This window comes from Pagrus pagrus (genome assembly GCF_965226575.1).
Source record: "Pagrus pagrus genome assembly, chromosome: 21".
NCBI lineage: Eukaryota > Metazoa > Chordata > Actinopteri > Spariformes > Sparidae > Pagrus > Pagrus pagrus.
In genome coordinates, this window is record NC_140208.1 from 9,070,795 (window position 1) to 9,093,615 (window position 22,821).

The window sequence follows — 22,821 nt, forward strand, 5'->3', positions numbered from 1 at the left end:
GGATTGACCACCAGACCAACTTTTCCATCCATACAACCATGTCGCTAGCATGGCTAATAACCCAAACACAGTAAACAGCCAAAAACCTAATTAAAGATGGCGTGAGTTTCCAAACAAACGATGGGAAGAAGACAGACAGCAATAAAAGTTCCATAAGTCTAAATGACTCTTGAAGTTTCCTCTAATCCAAACTGGAAAATTTGACTTCGCAAATACAAACAAACAAGCTTTTCAAGCTCGTCCAAATGGCACCAATCCTTCACTGGCGTTTGGCCCTTTTCACAAGTCTTCTCAGATCCCATCGCTGTGGGATTAAGGATTTATGAGTTTGATCGATTGGAGTGCAAGCCTCATTCTTTCATCTCTCTTTAAAGGTCACTACATTACAAAAATAACACTGGAGGGAAGAGATTTAACTGCACTGTAAGCTTGTTCATCACACTCAGATGATAGGAAAAAAGAGGGATGCAACGAGTAGAGAGTATTCTTTAAACTGTACAAATTGTTTTACTTTAATGATATTTTCCAGTAAGTGTTTACTGACTACAATTTTGGATGAGTCATCCAGCTGCGTGCTGCTAACAGTGTCTGTGAAGCTTGTTAAAATATGACTTGCAGTGCCATCAAGTCTTTGTGGTATCTTGTGTACATAACTTCAAAATACAAAAGGACCTGTATAATCTCACCTCCCACTGCCTCAGCTCATCAGCACGTTATAGTCTGCTGGGTCTATTTAGAGTATGAAGACGTTTTCGAACCCGCCCACACGTCCGTCCCCATATTACTCGTGTTTTGTTTTGGAGAAAGTTACAGTACGTGTAGTCATAGTACTTCACCCTGGTTTCTCCATAATGCCAGACCTGACTTTAAGCTCTTGTTACATTGGGGAACAATCCAGACAATTTTTCCTCACTGAACAGACTTGGGCCCAACATTTTATTTTATTAATGGCTTGAGGGAAGCATTTTCAAACAAACAAACAAAAAACTTTATAATGAGTTTTTAAGTTCTAGTTAATGTGTTTATGCATGTTCATAAAATCACTTACTTGTGCTGTAGGAATCAGGATAATCCAGTCATGACAACAACTTTAAGGTTTTTAAATCCAGTTTAGCGGCATGTTAATACATTTCTCAAGTCCATGAGCTATTAAGTATCCCATGACATGGCAGTGGGTCATTAGGGAAAGGTTCTTCCACAACAATAATCAATCAAGTTGCTTGGAAAGTCAAAGGTGTAATAATCAATTGATCAATTACACTTGTGCAGCATGTGCAGTTCAAAGTGCTTTACAGATGATTGACAAACTCAAAAGACTAATTACTGTATATGCTTGTAAGATAAACGGGTAAACAATGGCACACTTATGAATCAAGTTTGGTTTTAGGTTACTTATAAAAACATCAAAACTCTCCTCAGGATCATTACTAATCTGTAAAGCATCAATAATAGATTTATTAACTGGTAACGGAGCCAATGGCCACTATATAGAATGATTTTTGTTTTTCTTCCATTTTTGTGTCAAGCAGACAAAATTCATGACCTTCATGGATTTACAAGCAGCGTAACAAGAAGGTTCTCAAAAGTCATACTTGAATAAAAGTGTCAAAAATGTGATCTTCTGCCTTTCCTCCAAATTGTGGCAAATGAAATCTGCTCCTTAGAGAGTATCATCAGTCTTAGTATGAATATGCCTTTATGTAAAATGATTTGTGGCAGCACTAAAGTGAGAGAAGCGTTTTTTCATTTGAAAATGCTCCTTTTTTTCATCGAGGAAGCCCCGCAACTACTGTTGAGATTTTTCCTTACCACCCACTCTGCTCTGTAATAATATCTGACAACTGTTGGCCTTTGTTCTTCTTAATTGGAGAGGGTGGCACAGGCTTCTGGAAACTGCTGTGTAGTTAGAGAGCATGGGGAGATTCTTCATCAGGCCGTGTTTGTAATTTTCCTTGCAGGCCAGCGCGATCTAAGGGCGCAGAAGACACCCATGCCTGAGACAGAATATCTCTGCAATTAGCTCTGTAGGGCATGTAACTGTCTGCGGTGCAGAAACTGGGGGGTTTCTGTCTATAACAGCGCTTTAATTAGCAGAACTGGGAATTCTTACCAGACTGGACCAGCTCAGCGCTGATGTCTTTATCCAGAAGCATGGAAGTCACTGCCAGCCTATGTACTGCACACACTGGGTAGAGCTCTGTCTGGCACGATGGGACATTAAGTCATCGGTGTTTTTCCAACAGACATAGAAAACACTGTATTATCCTGATGTTTTCACCTCTCTGTGCACTACCCAAGCTACTTCTAAAGGATAATACCAGTGTGTTGCACTTCTCCAGTATATTATACATAAATGGCAATTCAGTCTGATTGGCAGGAATTAGAGACTTAAAACTCGACCCAATAAAAACATGCAAACTTCACGTTACAAAACTTTAAGTAATAAATGGCTTTAGTGACACTTTTCTTCCCTCTTTTCCCATTTTCCTATTTTTAAACAGTCGTTCACCTCGTGAGAATTAAGCGTGTCAGGATGTGTGCTGAGCTGCTTCCTCACATTCGCCTCAGTGCTCCGTTTGCGTTGAATTAAGCCTGAGTTAATATTTCTTTTCTTCCCCCGCTGACGTTAACAGGAGTGACTGGGTGACCTCGTACAAGGTCATGGTGAGCAACGACAGTCACACGTGGATAATGCTGAAGAACGGCTCAGAGGACTTGGTGAGTAACAGTCGTGACATTTAAGCCACGTATCTCACACGCTGTATCTACAAAGTCGGTAATTATTACTTGTTATTATTACATCACACCGCAAGGCTTTTGAGCTCAAGCATTATTATGTGTACACCGTGTAAACTAGCCTCATGTAGAGTCTTGTTTTGTGTGTCCCGTTTACTGGAACCAGATGGAAAAATGAAGTCTTGCTTGATAGCAATTACAGGAGAAGATTTAGATCTCTGCTCATTTCCAAGCTTAATGAGCTGAGAGGCAGTAGTAAATAATGATGATATTCAAGCAGATGGGAACCTCACCCTGGCTCGTCTTCAGAGTCGGGTCTCTTTTCTTACTTGGGCGCGTCGCGTAATTGAATAGACAGAAACCAAATACAGGAATACCTTGACAACAAACTAAGGCAGCAACTGATCACTGGTGCGTGCGGCTGTGGAGTGATAACAACATTAATATTATCAATGAACATGCAGATCAGATTAAGGTGATATTTTTGAGTGGAATCATATCCTCGTCGCTCCCCACTGTGGTTCACGTCTCAGCTAATACAATTGTGGTGTAACTGTACCCTCCCTTGGCTGCTGATGTCATCCATGTGGGAGATAAGACCCCCTCCAGTAATTTAGTCTCCGCTACAAGCTTCCCTCTCACCCGCTCGCCCACCTTTTAATGCCAAATGCCAAACTGCACTGTTTGTCTTTTAAAATGCCAAAAGGTGCAGAGAAGAGGTTTAACCGTGGGTGTTAAAATTTACAATAAACTCCCAGCAGTATCGAGGTTTAATGACATTCTACAGGTGCGTGAATGTGTGTTGGTGTGGAGGGTGATGTGGACCGAACCATGCGAACAAAACTGAATGCATTAGCCCACTCGCCGGAATAATGATGGCGTCGTTGGCAGGGAAAGTTTCAGCAAACCGCAGATACATTAAATGTGTACATTTCATACATTTCTATAATACTTTTGCATTTGTATGTATACAATTTGCAGTCAAAGGTCAAGGTCACTGTGTTGGCCATAACTCAACAGTTAATCTGATAGTTATGACAACGTTTAACACAAATGTCTCGTAAGATAAAATGATGATGTGATGACATTTTTGTATCCAAAGGTCAAAGGTCAACTTCATTGTGACATCATAATGTTTTGCAAAAAATGTTCTGGCCATACTCAGCACAGCTCAGGAGCTTCTTCAACATTTACTGCATGGTCTGTCCACTGTTGATCAGACGCACCCTAATGAATAATTGAGCAAAAATCAACTGAGATTGAGTTCACAAACAAATCCTGTTCTTTATTCACCATCTAGTTGAATGTGTTTGCCTCAGTAGATCTTCAGTGGCAACAGAGAAAAGGAGATCCCGGTCAGGAACATCTTCCCAGTGCCGGTGATCGGCCGCTACATTCGAGTCAACCCTCGCTCTTGGTTCAACAGCGGCAACATCTGCATGAGAGTGGAGATCCTTGGCTGTCCTATGCCAGGTGACGGGTTTGTATGACACATGAATAAATCCTGCCACTGGAGGGTGGAAATATGTACATCTGTATGAGACGCAGAGGGGCATGACAAATTGTCTGTTTTTGATGGTCTGATAGAAAGACCCCACTTTCCTCTTTTGGTATCCAGTCATTTTGACACATTTGGTTTATGTGCTGAGGCTTTTCAGACAATTTTCACTGGAATATTTCCTACAGAATAAAAGAGTCCCGATGGAAAATCCACACAGTGAGTTTATCCACAGTTGCTTGTGGCAGGACAGGTTGCTGTTGAGTTATTAATGTGTAATTGTTGAGTGCCTGGAGCACAACAAATTGAATTATATTTCACTTGTGTTGGGGTGGCAGCACAAACCTCAAAGATAGATATATCTCAAAACTTTGGCACAAAATACCCAAACTTTCTGTGTGGCTGGATTCCAGAGAAAATGGGTTTCTTTGTAATTTGGCTGTACTGAATCTAAAGTAGAGGAAAGAGAGCAGGTGTGCAGCATGTTTTTCTTCACAGACCTGACATCACTAGTCATTACTTTCTTTTGGTATCACTTCAAATAAAAAGTAACTACTCCACCTCCTCTAATTTCTGAATATCAGTAACATTTTTCCTTTTTCTTTTTTATTCCCGACAGATCCAAATAATTATTACCACAGACGCAATGAAGTCATAACAACAGACAACCTGGACTTCAGGCACCACAGCTACAAAGAGATGAGGCAGGTGAGTCACCGTGAACTGAAAACAACTTACAGCTACAGCTCTTATTTCTCATTCAGCAAAGACACCAGAGCATGCAGCAATAAAACATCTTGTGCGACTGTGAGCCAATACCCTACGCGTTGTGTCCTTTGCAAGAACAAAGTGTGCGACGGTAACAAATGAACCGAGCGCTGCCAGCCACATGAAAATGCATTAAGCATCTCCTGGGTTGTGTCATTACTTATTCATATAGTTGTCATGAACAGTAGCCTGTTTGTGCTGAGGAGGAAGACAGCTGTACTTGTCACTACTTACACTGTGACTGAGTACTTCAGACGGTACAAGTGCTGTGAATCATAATCTTCTGCCATGTAGCGGCTCCCCTGTGCCACAGTGGACCACAGGTGTCCTCAGCTGCTGTTACTACCCACAATGACACTTAGTACAATTAATGCTCCAAACGTATGGCGCACTATAAAAGACCTCGAAACTGCCATAAAACCATAATAAAATGTAGTATTTTTCTTGCCTTTCTATACGAACCTTTCAGGCTAATGTGTGTCATGCAGGGTGTCCAGCCTCAATGTGCCTTCACAAAAGAAGAAATGACTATTTTTAAAACTCAGCCTCTAAAGCTTTTTCACTCTTGACATTTCTTTTCTCCGTGCAAGTACCTGGTACAATATGCCCCCCTTTTCCACAGCAGTTTAAATAGCGCTGTGCCAGAACCTCAAAGGGAAAACAGTCCTTTGTGGCTTCTCAGAAAAAGAACATATTTCTTACATTGCTTAAGGACTCTGCTTTTCTTTCATAACAACCGAATGTAAGGCAGTGGACATTACAAAGATAGTAGGGGTGGAAATGTTCTGCTTTCCACAATCGGTTCTGTTTGGTTTCATTAAAGCAACATTATGTAACTTTTTCACCTCAGAATATCAGCTTCAAAATCACTTGGATGGTACAGTGTCTTGTAATAGGGTGATTGGTGTCTCCGTCTCAGCCACTCCGCCCCCCCATGACTGGTTTCTGCACTATGTAGCTTCAGTGAGAGAGTAGGATCACAACATTACATACATGTTAACTTCAGGATACTAGTTTTCAACACATAGCAATTTTATGACATAATGAGTTTTGTTTGTAATTAGCACAAAATTTTGTCTGACAAATTGTTACAAATGTGGGATTTCTATTTATGTCAGAAACTGTGGGGGGCGCCAAATCTCACAAAATGCCAATTGTTGCTTTAAATAGTTATGTACCAGAACCTCAAAGTGGAAACAGCCCATTGTGGCTTCTGAAATAAGGTACATACCCCATGAGGTATCTCTTAAATTGCTTTAGGGCCCTCCTTTTCTTACATAACAACTGAAAGTAGGGCAGTGGACATGTCAAAGACATTATGGGTGGAAATTTTCTGCACTCCACGGTTGGTTTCTTTAAGTGTAAGTAGTAAATAGTGTCATGGTGCAGATCTCATTATAACTTGGGGGGTGACAGTGGCGCACTGGATGAAGCCATTTGTACATAAAACGTTTTTAATAAAAGCCGACAAAATAGTTTGGTTTAGGCCCCGCTTCCTACATTTACTTTATGCTGTTTGCAAGGCTCATCAATAGAAGATAGGTCAGCTCGATTAATGTGAGCTATTGACATCAAAACACCCTCTGCATCCTGCTAAACCAGACTCCGTTCTAAAAGTGGGTGTTTTATAGTCGGGCCGCGTTTTTCGGCCATTTACTCGGTAACATTAACTAACTTACGATTAAGTGTAACATGTCAACTAGGCTAATAGCATAGGCCCTGAAAAATGTTGTGTTTAAGTGTGTATTTTTTTAAATTTGACTCTATAACATTAGAGTTACAGAATTTATTGAGAGAATAGTTTTGTTGGGGTGGGGGTGGGGTAACGTCATGTTTCTCAAAAGTTGGAGGGGGTGGGATCTGCGTTGATCTATTCCAATACAGTCCAGGTATATTTATCAAGGGAATGCTGTGCTTTATTAAATCGTGACCAAGAATTCCACGGCAAATTTGCAATCCTTCGTTGTATGAACAAAACCAGATGTTTGTTTAATGATTTTCTTGGATAGTCAAGATGCAACTCAGACTTAATTAAAACCTCATCTCTCCTGACTGGGTAATGACATCAGTGCAGGTGCTTTACTTGACAGCTTGTTAGTCCTTTTCCTGCTGCACTTCCTCTTCCACTCAAGCCTGTATGTGTAAATGATAGTTGTGCTATTTTAATCAGCTCCACTGCAAGCCTGTCTTCATAATTACCCTGACTGCTTTTCACACCTCCTCCTCCCCTCACTGGCTGGAGAGTTATTAAAAAAGGACTGTGACACAGCACTGGTGATATTGTTTTCAAAATTTCCAATAACATGAAGATGATTTTGTACTATTTTGAGCCCACAAGTACCCAGCCAGCAAAATATATAATGCCATATTATAATGCAGCTCAGACTCTCTCTGTGAAACACAAAACAAAACGAGATAAAGCAAAAGATTTCCAGTCTGGCCCTTCATGGGCTCGGCAGTTAACACATGCAAAGAGATCTGTGATCACTGTTTTTCCAAGTTAGTCCTGTCCACTTCAAACATGCAAGAAGAAGCAAAGACGAAATAAAAGATTCAGAAAATCTCTGGTGGAATAACCAAAAATGTTTGAATGGTTCAATGGAGCACATTGGTCATAGTGAGAAGCTAAGGAAATAGATTTCCAGGACCTTTAAAAGTAAAACAATAAAAGCACTAATGAAGACGACGAGACCATTTCACACTGTTAAATTATTGATTAACTGGTAAAAAATGAATTAAGTAATGAAACAATACATTTTTGACAAACCAGCATTTCTACCCTTTAGTTGATTCAGGGGCAGCTAATTTGTTTTACTCATTTATTGTATATTTGAGCGTGACAGTTTATTATTTCCACAGCTTATGAAGGTGGTAAACGAAATGTGCCCCAACATCACCCGGATCTATAACATAGGAAAGAGCCACAGTGGCCTCAAGCTGTACGCCATTGAAATTTCTGACAACCCGGGAGAGCACGAAGCTGGTGAGTATATTTAATGCAACAGAACGTGATTGTTCAGTGTAATGTACGATAATAACAACAGCGGAGGCGTCACACTGTGTTCCTCGGAGCGTTTTTCTCAGAATGGCTGTACAGTTACAGCGATTGCATTTTAAACCTCCCTCTATCTTCCCCTCATCTCCCCCCTTCGTATGAACCAATTGACCAGGTGAACCGGAGTTTCGTTACACAGCGGGTGCCCATGGTAACGAGGTGCTGGGACGAGAGCTGCTCCTCCTGCTGATGCAGTTCATGTGTCAGGAGTATCTGTCTGGCAACCCGCGGATACGTCACCTGGTGGAAGAGACCAGAATCCATCTATTGCCATCTGTCAACCCCGATGGGTATGATAAAGCCTTTGAAGTGGTAGGTCTGCAAGACGGCCATTAGTGACCTCATAACCACTCGCTGGCCTCTGGCGAAGAACAGCACCATATCTGCTCGGCAGGTCTCCATCTGATAAAAGCGCATGTGGTGCAGGTGCATGCCAGAAAATTGGTTTGAAAGATCTGTTGTGAATATATACAATGAATGTATGTGTTATATGAGTGAAAATAAGTGGCCTGGACAGCTGTATCATTGAAGCACATGTCGTTGGGTGTGGTCCTAAATCAGAAGCAGGCCTGCTAGATTAAAGGCACGAGATTAGTGAAACAAAATAGACAAGTAAGGGAAGTTACGACAGTTGGTCTGACAGTGGTTGGCTTCTGCACACTCAATGACATCATGTCATTTGGTGACCTGATGTGTGAGTGCAGTGCACATACTGTAACGCTCTGTTTCACATAAGCTAGTAGCGTGCCTAATGACTCATTTCCATGTCAGCTTGTACTGAATTTGCATGTACATGCGCACTTAAAGGAGATTTAGCTATTCAACCCAAAGAGGTCTTGAATGGGCAGCACAGATAATCATATTTTATAATGGCTGATGCAAGGATTGAAGCTTCATTGAGCTATAATGTAGGGGAAATCTGTCTAGCTGCACATAGACTTTAACGGTCCCATATAAAACTAATTTTCAGGTTCAGACTTTTATTTTGGGTGTCTTTTAGAAAATGTTCACATGCTTTAATGTTTAAAAAACCCATTATTTTTTACTCACCATATGTCTGAAAACCCTGTTTTAGCTCCTGTTTCCCTCCCGAAAAGCCCAGTCTGCTCTGATTGGTCAGCCGGCACAGGCCTGAGCAGGCACAGTGACATCACAACATTACGAAAGTCCTGAAGACTGTTTTTTGCACAGTGTCTGAATATAGGCATGGATTGAGGAGTTTGCTACTATCACAGTGTTTATACAGCACCTAGCCCTGTTGTATAGTTATATAAGACACGGACACTCACTTTCAGCAATATGGGACCTTTAAGGTTATGTATATAAAATCATTGCCAGCCAATCTAAGCGTGGACACTACCTCACCAGCACCAAATGGAAAAGACTCAAGGTAAATGGTGGCTGGCTCTGACACGCTAAAAACTTGGATCTGATGAGTCCGATGAGTGTGTACACGAGCAGTGTTTTTCTAAAAGTTAGCCATAACAATTTGATTAGCCAAAAATATATCCAGGCTCTCTTTCAGTGGGTTTGTTTTGGAGATTTTCTGCCTCCTCAAAAAGACTTAATGTGGCTTCAATTGCTTTTTGGCTGCCAGTGTTGACCTCCTTTATTGAACAGCTTTTCTGCACGGTCTGCTGAGTGATTAGTACGAGGTCAGCAGTGTTGAGAGTAGTTCAAATGTTGTCCACTGTCCACTTTGCACCTGTCCTTGACCTGTTACAACTAGGTTCTCTTTAAAGATCAGGACAATGTCACACATCCCATCAAGCCATCATTTTTTCTTTTTCTTTTTACCCAGGGTTCAGAGCTCAGCGGCTGGTCTCTGGGTCGATGGAGCAATGATGGAATAGACATCCACCATAACTTCCCCGATCTTAACTCCATACTGTGGGAAGCCGAGGTCAAGAAGTGGATCCCTCGCAAAATGTTCAACCACCATGTGCCCATCCCAGAGTGGTACCTTTCCAAAAATGCTTCAGTGAGTCTGATTACCTCAGCCCCCCCGGCGCCCCCATGTCTGAAAAAACAAAGTGAAAGTTTCCTGTTGGATGCCCCTATGGTAGATGAAACATGATTAAGTGCCCTCTAGGGTGCCCTTCCAGTGGTCAAAACATGGTGAAGTGCCCTCTCTCCAATATAAATGCATGAGGTGCCCCTTTTATTGTTTCGGCCCTCAAACAGCCTGAGTCCTTCACTGGACAAATGTATTTTCAAGTCATTTCATGTGTAAAATCCCCTCACATGTAAACGTATGCAATTTTCGCATGTGTGCTGATGGAAAAACTGCAAATTTTGACTGATTTAAAGACTTGCATTTCATTGTAATCGTGGGATTTTGTGCTATAGGTCAATTTAAAGTCAGTTTTTACAGTTTACAATATAAAATGACATTTGATCTGTTATGTGATTGCCATTCAGTTTCCTGTGACTTCACTTACAGGTGACAAATGATGACCTTCTCCAGTATAACAAACAAACCCCACAGTGAAAAGCATCCTATTCTTGAAAAGGCTAAAGCAGCCGCGTGGGCATGACAGCGGCGTCTATTTTGGGAGAAGCGGTCGCGCTCGCTGTTTGTGACGACAGCGGCTGTGAGCTAAAATACACCCGGCGATCTATTTAAAGCTCATCCTCACGAGTGTTTTGACGTTACTGAGAACCACGAGTGAGTCACACAGAGCCTCCAGAATAGCTGCTGCAGCTGCAGAGCTGGGATCCCCATCTGTGCTCAGGGAGCTGTGAAAACTGTCCCCGCTCGCCTCGCTGACCGGACCAACCGGTGCTCAGAGATCAGAGGGCTGGTTCGGTTATATGAGCCCAGAGAGCAGGGGCACATTTATCAGAATCCTCATTATAATGTGCAAATACAAGCCGCAGGATGCTAGCAGCCTCTTGATGAAAATGTGTTCACTTTTCTGAATAAATATTAGTGGAAATAGTTTCCAGCATGTGAGTGTGTGAACAGCCTTTTTCATAGCTTCATCACTCCCTCTTGAGAGCGCGTTGCGGCGAAATTGTTTTCAGCATGAGGGAGTTAATTTAGCAACCACACAGTACTGAGATGATTGCACAAATTGCATTATCCTCGCCTCTCCTGTGTCCCCGCTGCAGGTTGCCGTGGAGACCCGGGCTCTGATAGCGTGGATGGAGAAGATGCCCTTTGTGCTGGGCGGTAACCTCCAGGGTGGGGAGCTGGTGGTGACCTTCCCGTACGACAAAACTCGCACCCAAGGGACGAGCAGGGAGCCGTCCCCCACCCCGGATGACCACGTCTTCCGCTGGCTGGCCTTCTCCTACGCCTCCACCCACCGCCTGATGACTGATGCCAGCCAAAGGGTCTGCCACACGGAGGCTTTCGCCAAGGAGGACGGCACCATCAACGGAGCCTCCTGGCACACCGCGGCTGGCAGTTAGTGTCCATAGCTACCGGGGTGTTTTCCAACTGATCCTGACACCGTGTTATGCAGGATTTCTCTGCTCAGCTCTGAGCCCTTGAGCTGTAGCTTTGTTTAGCACCCATGAGCTCATCTGCATATTCAGCACTGAACCCCTATTTGCCTGTTTCAAAGCCTTCTAGGTTTTAGCTCCAAGCATCACGTAAGAATTCAAAGGCAGACAAATAAAGAGAAAACAAAATTGAAAGCGATTTCACTTTTAATTAACGCCACAAACCAATAAGTTGACAAAATGCTGACCGAAGTTGACGCAGGCACTCAGATATGTTTCTCCTTCTTGGCAGGTATGAATGATTTCAGCTATTTGCACACCAACTGCTTTGAGTTGTCGATGTACGTGGGTTGTGACAAATTCCCTCATGAGAGCGAGCTGCCTGAGGAGTGGGAGAACAATCGCGAGTCTCTTCTCGTCTTCATGGAGCAGGTACAGAGGCAAAGCAGCCCCCGCAACTCACACATGCACACAAGGAAACCCGGTCGCACGCAAGCAAGCACATAAAAACATTCCTTTTCATATTTCGGAGATATTTTGGGAACATGGTAGTCTATATTTGTTCTATTTATGCTTCCCACTGAAGTATTTACTGAACAGTGCTGTAAAATCTGATCACATTCTGTGCTGAAGAGAAGTTTTATTTATTATTTACTTCCTTTTTATTGGTCTATGTCAGTATGTGTGAGTGTATTTACCAATAACTGTTGACAATGCAGGACCAAAACATGAATTCCAGGCTTTTATAAGTTGATGTGGGTCACCTGAAAGTTTCATTAAAGGAATAGTTTGATTTTCTGACGTGGGGTCGTATGATGAACTTAGTCAGTGTATTGCATGCCCCCCGTTTGGAGAAGCAGCAGGATTACCAGTGTAGGAAGCTGGAAACCTAGAAACATCAATATCACACTATATTTAGGATATTTCAAATGCTTCACCTTGCAGTGAGGTGAAGCATCCCTTTCAATGGGTAGCTAAAGTTTATATCCATCTATTATCTCTCCAAAGTCACCAGACTGTTTTGACAGAAACATTAATGTTAGCAATTTATAATACATAAATCTACATTTATAGTTAATTAAACTTTATTATTCCACATAATAGACATTTAAATACTCTATAAACCATTTATTAATCAACTGTTTATTGTAAAGATGTAACTAGTGTTTACAATGCTTTTTAAATGACTAATAAATACTGTGTGGTTCATCTAAATGTATTTCAGTGGTCATTATATCCTCTTGTGTAGCCCAACCCAGCTGTGGTGTGGGTTGGTAGGACTAGAACCTCCACTAGGGGTGACTGGGTATCACAGTTTAGAAGGACAGCATTTGGTCAGTCTGCTTTTTTTGATTACAGGAGTGGGGAAGTGTGGGGAACTCCATACCTACAAACATTAGAGACTCAGACAGTTTTGCAGTGTTTAAAACCAGGCTTAAGTGTCATCACTAATGATTGCCTTTCTCACACAGTACATGATAAGATATTAAGCGATCCGAAAGTCTTGCTCTCCAAATTCAGACAAAACCGCAATCTACATTCTCTTTGAAATAGCGACAAGCTTATCGGCCCTTTTGTGTCGTATGCTCTCCACTGATGTGGGCTTCAGAGGACGCAGCTTGTATTTAAAAATTGAAGATGAACATGTTTAACTGTTAAACTGAAGCTCATAAATAATACATCATATCATCACATTATGCATTTAACACTGTGTTAAATGATTGAGTAGATGTTGATGGGGTAAACTTGGGGCAGGACTGACACATGATTGCATGGGTCTTGCTTTTGTATATGCAGGTGCATCGTGGGATCAGAGGCGTGGTGAGGGACCTGCAAGGTCGTGGGATAGCTAATGCGATCATCTCTGTGGAGGGCATCAGCCATGACATCCGAACAGGTACAATATTGAACACTATAGTTTCACTTATTAATGGTTCGTATGAGAAAGCAACCGATGGGAAGCAAACACGCTCACTTCTAACATTTATTCAGCGTCTGGCTATTTTGCAGCGTGTGGATATTTTTTTTTCCCCTTCGTCTCTGAAATTTTATGCGAGTAAGCTCTGATTTTGCTATCAAAGCAGCAGAGGCGACCCGCTTTCTGACTGTCTCAGGAGTGAGTCACCTTTACAGTAAGTTGTGAGACTGAACAAGGAGCAAAACAAAAGCAGCTGATGTATTCTAGCACAGCCGCAGGTCGGTGTCTGCCTCGATTCACAGTCACAGCCAGTGTCTCCTCTGGATCTGACTATTGATTGTGTGCCCTGGAGGCAATCTCTGCTGATGCCTAAAAAATGCAGCCTTCAAAGCCAAAGTAGTTTTGTACTTAGAGCGTGAAATCGAATGTCCAAAAGGACATTAGCCATTATTATTCCTGGAACTAAGCATAAGTCACCGCTTCCTCCTAGAATCCTTGCTACTCTCAGTTGCAGTCAAGACGGATTTTAGGGTATTTATTTTTGAAAATTGCACCTTTTTCAGCTGCCTTGCATTTGCTTTGGAGCTGAATTCGAAAAGAGATATTTGCAAAGGAGTAGTTCTTTCATCAGGATGAATCAACTGAGAAGGCATGCAGAGAAGACAGTCGGGACTGAGAATTCATTAGCTCGATTAACATGTCGTATCGAAGCATTTCAGGAAAACAATTAGATTCCCTCCCGCCGATCTGAATGTGAGTAATGCGAGCGCAGACGTCCACGTGTGGCTGTCGGGATCGACTATAGATCAGCAGCAGAGGCAGACCTGCCATCATATTTCATTTGTCTCAGCGGTCGCTCAAGCGTGTCAGCTGGGTGTGTGTAGAGGAGTGGAAGGAAGCAACATTTTTTTGTGGTTTCTGTGAGGGAGTCCGAGCCTGAAAATACACCACAGGCGCCCTCGTGTTCCCGGGTCACATACTGTAAAGGCAGCGCTCATCAGGGAGAGACCAAGAAAATCCCTCATGACAAAGCAGAGCTATTTTTAAGACTCTGAATAGGGATATAGAACACCTCGCTTCTCAAAAGTAGAACACAAAGAGCTCCCAAACTTTTACTTTTGGCTTTATAGATGAAGGCTTTTGCCACTGCTTAGTGGGCTGTTTGTATTCAGCTTTCTAGGACAAGATTTGCATATTGCTGCCGTTGCACAAGTAAATTCGTGACTGTTAGGATTGTTGTCATTTAACTTAAAAGGGTAAATCCACCGATTTTACACATGAAAGTGTGTTTACAGGTCTTGGGAGGTACTGCTACATGTGAAAAAAGTAGTGTAAAGCCTTTTGTGGCTCCAGAGGAAGCTGGAGTTGCGTTGTAGGTAACGTAGGCACCAGGTTTTCAAAAGCAGTCCATTGTCTGGCGTTGCACTCCTTTTGTACTGTTGGACTCATTAAAGACAGTTGAAATACAAATGATCAAAATGTATACAGCAGAACCAGATATCACCTTTTTTAGCACAGTATTTTTCTTCCTTTTTTCAAAACCTGCCGCCCACATTACCCACAATGCAACTTAGTCACTGAGTGACATCATTGGAGGCAGTTTGTCAGATTACGTGCAGCTTCCTCTGGAGCCACAAAAGGCTTGATAGTACTTTTTTCACAGTACTCCTGCTCTTTTTTTTACAGAGTGTATCTTTAAACCCCACCAGGCTTCTGTGTTTTTAAATGATAAAATACTGATACTATAAATTGTCCGCACCACCAAACTGAAACAGACAAACTTATTACAAATGTCATGCTTAGTTATTATTCTTTATGGTAGAAGGAACTGGTTTGATACATAAGCCACTTTTGAAACATAATACTGTAAATTAGCTTATATGAAGCTGCATTTCCTGATGTTTCAGATTTTACTGGACTTATATTACTATCAAGGAGCTGATTTTTCAGCACTGAAATGTAACTACTGATTGACAAGTATCAGTCAAGACTGACAGACACAAAACAGGCTGCAATGTAATCCTTCAGGGCAATTGCAATTGTTGTTCTTAGTGTCTGATGGCATAATGGAAAGGATCCCTACAGAGATAGACCTTTCTATCCTTTTAGTTTAACCAGAAACAGCCGCTATCGCTCTCGTCAAAGCTACAAGACTCTCTTTACAGAAACAGTAATTGTATTTAAACCTGACAGAAAAACTCAATGAAGCTCATTAAACCATCTTCATTTGTCTTTCCACCGTTCCAACAATCACTAACTCTGGTTCGGTTGGAATAAACAAGTCAAGTGATGGATTTAAAAATATCGGGAGAGAAGTGAAGGAGGGGGAAACGAGCTTGTAGCCAGCCGGCAGTCTCACTCAGCGCTGGCCCAAATTAAAAAATTGCTGTTGCAATTAGTCACAATTTCCACAGGTAAGCACGCAACGCCTCGACACAACAGTGAATGTCCAAAAACGTTTGTTTTGTGTGTGTTTCCAGCTGCTGACGGTGACTACTGGCGCTTGCTGAACCCCGGAGAGTACAGAGTAACAGCCAGGGCCGAGGGCTACAGCTTCGCCAGCAAGAAGTGCGAGGTGGGCTACGAAATGGGCGCCACCAGGTGCGACTTCATCATCGGCCGCACCAACCTGTCACGCATCAAAGAAATAATGGAAAAATTCAACAAGCAGCCCATCAGATTGCCCGTCAGGCAGCTCCAAGCTCGCAGGTCCAGAGCGAGACGTCTGGGAACATAATGATTGTACGAGGAAGAGCGAGGAAGAATTAAAAACAAACATCTGCTCCGATCAGACTGGGGTGAACTCCAAGCCCGGGGTTTGGATCTGTGTCAGATTCCTCCAGAGTGCTGTCAGCGGAATGAGTGTTTGAAGATGGAAAAATGTGGATTAATTTAAACGGGATGCTTTATTTGGTTTCTGTTTTGTTTGGTTTTGTTTCATCCCCAGGCATAAGCTCTCTCTGTTCACTGTTGTCATCTCATCTTTTCTCGATATCCAAGTGTAAACGTTCAAGTATTTCATTCTGTCCGAGGCTACGTTTGTGTTCACGACCCCTCTTTTTCAATTTATAATCTACCATCGTTCCGTGTGACATCATTGCAGATAACAGAATATAATCACGTTAGAAGTTATTTTTTTAAATAAAAGAAAACTGAAATATAAGTTACAGACGAGGCAATTAATTGTAACCACTGTGAGACTGTCTTTATGTACATACTTATTAACTTATGTAACACAGTTATGTAAACCATTACAAAAGCTTTATTACCTGCACTTGTACAAGTTTTGGTCCTTTTAGATTCAGTTGACCTTTTGTGTGTCACTGAATGTTTTTTATACACTTTGCTTTTGGCAATTTATTAAATAAAGACTGTTTGCACAAATTGAAATTGTTTGATTGCTTTTGAAGAAGCGTGTGGATTTTATTCACGTTCACTGTAAAACCTGGAAAAGTGACAGTACTTAAAATAAACAGTGCACAGACCAGCAGCTAATCAGTTTGCAAAAAAGTGCAATCCATAAAAAATAGAAATGTTTTTGTTTGTCTACAGGCAAGTTCAAAAATAGAGGAGAAATAAAAGTTGTTGGTTATTGTTATGAAAACATTTTCAGAAAATCATCAACCCATAAAACGAAGCATTACCAGGAAATTATTCAGACATTACACAACCCTAAAAATTAAAATTAAAATTACAGTGTTTCTTTCTGGGAAAATTACCAGCCCATTCGAAACTAAACACCCATAAAATAAAGTAGCACCAAAGTATATCAGAGGCCAAACTAATAAGACTGATATAAAGAATGGTGAAATAATGCACAAAAATACACACAAATATTGTATTAAAATGACCAAAAATTATAGAAGTAAAATAAAATTAATTAATTATAGATATGCACGGTTTATATAATATATAATGAATCTTTCAGAAATCATATTTTCTGTCCTCTCCTTTACATTAAAGGACATTTAGTTACCAGAACTTGCCTGTAGCATATTAAAAGCATATACAAGTAGAAAGTGATTTATTAAGATGCTGTTGTTTACTTGTATGATTAAAATCAACTCTGAATCTACTCACTCACTCCTGCTTGATTGAACGTCCGTAACGGGAAATAAACTCCATTTCATTCCCATAACTTGGCTGTAATCACTGTGGTTAATTTTAAGCATCGTCTCATTCGATTTCTGCACTCGTGAGATCGAATCTTCGGGAGTGCCGGGGAGGAAAGGCTCTAATTATCAGCCCTCTGCTGGGGCTTTTTACAGATCACTGGCTTCTCCTGACAACACCAGCAGCCTTCCTCCTCTCTGGCCAACATGCAATTAGAGGAAGACCTCAACCTCTTATCTCCTCCTCCGAAGGTTATTGAACAGAGGCTCACACACCTGTCATCATCTCGGTGCACTGGAGAGTAGAAGACATATCAGAGCTTGTTAATATTACTGTGCTCTCTGTGGCTCCATACCATAGTCTGACTTTTGAACGTGCAGCTGAAGGAATGTATCTGTAAGTCATGCAGATGGTGTGGTGTTACATACAAGGATTTTAACCCAGTTAAAACAAATGTCAGAGCATCTTAAGAATACCATGTTTTAGATGCCAAAGACAGCAATTGGTGGCACTGAAAGTTCACAGTACTCTCATAATATGTGTTCTTGATGGTGTATTCAAGGGAAGTCTAACATGGTACATTTTTTAGTTGGCTTTGCATTTAAATATATATAGAATATATAAATATAGAGGTATTTTCTCAGATTAAAGACCGCCACAGTGCTTGAGCTGGAAATAAAACATTATTTGTATGCCTTACATCCAAATTTTTAGATTTTAAGTCCTGTATAAATTGGCAAACTAGCTAAGCCAGATAAAATGAGAGAACTGTTGGGTGTTTTTAAAGAAATAATATGTAGGATTCTGAATTTAATTGTTTGAAATCAACTAGACATTTTGTTGATTTGCGTATTTGCGTTATCCCAGATGTTTTCAACAATGCTCAAACAAAAGGAAATCTCCAAGTTTACTCTCTGCCACAGTCAGGCTGATAAACAGGAGTGAGTATAAATCCACTTTTTAATCCCTATAGTTAAAAAGTAATCTCTGAGCTCTCCTCCCGTCGGTAAACGGCTCCAATCAGCAGAATCCGATGTGACTCCGGACGTTTATTCCTCCAGAAAGTCTGGCTCACAAGGAGGTTTGATTGTATTTAAGCTTATGAGAAAATGATAAACAGTTTCCTAATGAGTTTATGGTCTCAACTGCGAATTTCAAGCCTGGTGTTCATTTTGTAAATCATGGTCTCAGACGATAAAGCAGGGTATGCTTTAGGGCGCGGCTGCCTTGTCGTTGACTAGTCGCTACCACTGTGTGTCCTCAGGTTCTCAGTCGGATGCAATCAGGATATCCTCCACACCTCCCCTCTCTCAACCAAATAGGGTCACTTCTGGTGGTCATAACCAAGATGGGCACTGACATAATGCCAGACTTGAGCCTCCAAACGTCAGTGTACTGTCATCTGTGACGTCACGGTGGGTTTACACTTGTCATAAGCCAAAGTTGAGATAAAGTCAGGGGATCTTCATAGTTATTACAATTCATCCTGTGGGGAACACACGTATTAGTTTTCAAGCCAATCTGTCCAGTAGCTGTTGAAACATTTCATACAGGACCTCAAATGTCAATCTGCTGGTGACGCAAGAGACGAAGTCGGGGGATCAGTGAAGTCGTTAGGATTCGTGTGCTGGCACCATGAATGTCTGTACAAAATGTCATGGCAATCCATCCCTAGAGCTGCTAGCTTATGTCGCTAACACACAGCTAGAGCATTAAAACAAACACAAAGCCAGCTCAGCCATGCTTGGCAGAAAGCCATAGAGGTAATAGTCTGATACAATAAGTTAAAACCCAACATACATATATTTGATTTATCTTCAATCGCTGACCTTTGTTAGTGCAGAAACTTGCTACTTTTAGGCCAAAAAGGCAGGTGTCACCATTAATCAGCGGTGATGCTCATTAATAATTAGAGCTTGTAAGACAAATTGAGGTTGAACCTTCTCCCAGATGGACTGCAGACAGTCCCTGTGAGTAAGGAGGGTGAGGTGTGGTTGGGGGAGTGGTGCTGTACAGTGTGCAGGGTGTGCACACTAGCCGCTGTGGCCTGCAGCTGTGATACTGTGCAGATGTGTGGGAAGGCACAGGCGCAGGCTGACCTTGCCAGCAGTTGAAAGGCCAGCGCTTCTTCAGAAGTCGCTCCAGCCTTTGAAGTGTAAGAGCGGCGGCCTGGGTATCACAGGAGCGAGTCGCCACGCAGCGATGGTAAACCGGCTCTTAACCTCTGCTGCTCCGGAGCCTCGGAGACAGATTAGATGCTCCGCTGGCTCGATGGACATCAAAGACGACAGACAAATCAGCAAAGAGAGGGATGGTGGTTGAAAAGTTTGGTGATTTAGTAAATCTTATCAAAACTTTCATTGCAATCTATGCCGCAGTTGTTATTATATGTTAATATTTGCTTGCTTTGTAAATCTGAAACAACAAATCCGCATTAATGATGAAAAACATGATTATCCACTGTTATCTCCTGGCTTAAGCAACAAAAAGGGAGCTTACATACAGAATTAGAATGAAAGAGACTTCACTAGCACCAAACGCAAACCATAAGGCGTACAGATGAGCCAAACTTTGGTGTTATTGCGTGGGAGACTACCACAAAGTCAAGAGGTGAGTGCCCAGCGAGCCCAGTCCCTTCAAACTGCAGCTACCCGGCACAGATGTTACCGGTTTGGTTAACGAGGAAACCAACTCCACCCACCTGCAGCAGAGGAGCAGAGTGCACAGGACACACACTGTGGGTGGAGTCATCGCACACAGCAGGAAGACTGGATTAGGTTGCATGTGATAGTGCTGCCACACAGAAGGTTTAGCAGATAATATTTAGTTAGAGAAAAGTGGTGGCTTATCTGCACATTATTATTAATTATAAATGCAACTAGAAAACACACAGAGAGCATATCGCTTCAAAATCCTCCCAATTTGTTATTTTATCATAATTTTTTTCAGGATTTCTCACAGTTTGTATAACAGTAAGAAAGATGTCAGTAAAGTACAGACTGTAGTTACTGAAAAATAAACAATGATTAGGGTGAGGCAACTAAAACTCTTGCTGCTGGGAAAGACTGTTGTTACACCTGGGCTGCCTGGGAAGAGCCCTCATCAGGCAGGTCAGTGAACACACCTGTGGGTGTGTACCTGGATGTGTTGGGCCTGAGAACATTTGCTGGCAAAGATGATAACGCAGAAAAGTGGTAAAATGAGCCCTGCACACTTACACAGGTGCTCTGAGTTACTGTCTCTAATTAGACTTCTGCACAGAGTGGAAGTAATGTTGGTATTTCTGTGACATTACACTCCCAGAAGTTGTGTTTACATGGAGCCTAATATTTCGATTATAATCAGCTTAAAAGCCCAAACAGAATATTAGAAATGCTCCATATAAACACCTCAGTTAAAATAAACAAGCACGAGCCGAACAAGATTTCAATCGGTTGCAGAGGGGCAGTTTAAACCTTTTCATAAACCAATCAAAATTAATATTGTCCATGTAAACACGAACTAGTGAGTTGGAAGCTGATCCAAACATAAACGTTGGAAGAAGTCAACAAAATCCAAAAGACAGCCAAAAAGAAAAAGAAGGGCACAGTCACACATATGTGAATTCATGTGACCTCGACATCAACTGTCGAGGCGAAATTCATATCAAAGTTCACCAAAGTTGAACTCCACGCAGCCAAAAGGCACAGATTTGCTCACAAAGGAGATGCCAATATGAAGCAGTCTGAACACCCTTACACAGTCCAGAGCAGAGGCCAAAATACATGAAAACACCAGTGTGTGGCAACCTTGATGAACACATGATGCCACAACTAAACCCAGATGTGCACCAGAACCTAACTTGTACTCCTTCAGTTCGTTAAAAACATGTTGTTGAGTTAGATGTCCTAGAAAAACACAATGACAAATGGGCACATAAATGTCATATCTTCCCAGTACCAATGTGCATGACACATTTTCTATTACACACAGTAAAAAAGAAAGCTTATGGTGACATATGGGAGGGAAACAAGAGCAAAAGTGGAACAATGAGCACCACATGCTTTTTGTTTATTTATATACGAAACAGATGTTGGATTCTTTGTCGCAATTTTCGCAAAGTCAGATGTGCGGGCAAAAGCCAAGGTGAACTTTGGAAAAACAGAGCAGCATAGTGAGCGCTTAAGTCTTTTTAGTAATTTGATATTTTTGTGGTTTGCAGAAACTTAACATTTATTCATTGCTATCACTTCTCAAACCAACTATTTGTTTTGTTGTTTGGGGTTTTTCCAAGGACTAAAATAATTTCAGGGGCTGGAGATTTTGACTTTCATAGGTTTGAAGTTAATCTCTTTGGATTCCTGGTCCAAGTCAAAAGGTTATGAAGAGACAAACACCACAAATTCCTTTGTTTTACAGGAAGAGGTGTCCACTTTTCACTCTGAGTTGTGGTTTATTGCTCACTCAGGGGGGTCAGTTGACCGAGTGGGTTGAGGCCAGCCATGATTAAGCCGCGTGTTACGGTCAGTGCCGCCCCACCTGAAGATAATCACTGGCTCCCGGGGTGTGAATCAGTGTGCGGGATCTCAGTCATTTATAGCCGAGGCCATCTCAGCGAGCCGCTGATGTTGTTTCATTACCACCTGCGCCGCGGCGTGAACAGAAAAATCGCCTTCCTCTGGCTCCGACTGATTGCAGGTGGAAACAGTCGGAATGGCTGCGGATACAAAAGTTATATCACTCTTGTCAAACTGTCCTGTTATTTCTGGTCACCTCCTGAAGAGGCGAAATCAGCAATGAATTTATCGCACTAACAAGCGTCTGTGTCAGCCTGATGTAGCTCATATGTCTGTGCCAAAGACATATCTTGTATTTATTACTTCATTACAGTGAACATACTGTCACCTCTGCACTCTATTTTTAGAAACACGCAGTTTGACGAATGGAGAGAGAGAGAAAAAAGGAAAACTTGTTACATTTATTATCAAATGTTGGCATTACATTGGGGTGCATTTTGATTTTAAAGTAAAACTATTTATTTATTTATTTATTGTTTTACCATTGTCAAAATAACAAGAAGTTAACACACTGTAAAAGTGAAGTTAAATTAAGTTTAGTTAAGATACCCAATAAGATTTCTACCAGGTCTACCAGAATTCAGTGTGCATAACTCTAAGATTAAATTAAAAAAAAACTGCATCTACATTTGCATTTTCATTTGCCTACATTGAAACACATGAACAAAACAAAATCAACATAGCTGTGCATCACAGCCCAACTGAAAAATTATTTTATGGGCATGAT

General features: G+C 41.5%; 1 protein-coding gene across 2 annotated transcripts in view; it reads left to right on the forward strand.

Moving 5' to 3' along the window:
• cpxm2 (carboxypeptidase X (M14 family), member 2) overlaps positions 1-16,815 on the forward strand; it is a 40,719-nt gene extending 23,904 nt beyond the window's left edge. For both annotated transcript variants that reach the window (XM_084341712.1, XM_084341711.1), the window contains exons 5-14: positions 2,634-2,718; positions 4,059-4,209; positions 4,854-4,942; positions 7,862-7,985; positions 8,173-8,369; positions 9,859-10,038; positions 11,172-11,469; positions 11,800-11,939; positions 13,305-13,404; positions 15,906-16,815. In XM_084341712.1, coding sequence (XP_084197838.1) covers positions 2,634-2,718; positions 4,059-4,209; positions 4,854-4,942; positions 7,862-7,985; positions 8,173-8,369; positions 9,859-10,038; positions 11,172-11,469; positions 11,800-11,939; positions 13,305-13,404; positions 15,906-16,162 — 1,621 coding nt within the window. In that variant the 3' untranslated portion in view covers positions 16,163-16,815. The remainder of the gene's footprint in view (positions 1-2,633; positions 2,719-4,058; positions 4,210-4,853; positions 4,943-7,861; positions 7,986-8,172; positions 8,370-9,858; positions 10,039-11,171; positions 11,470-11,799; positions 11,940-13,304; positions 13,405-15,905) is intronic.
• Positions 16,816-22,821: the final 6,006 nt, after the last annotated feature.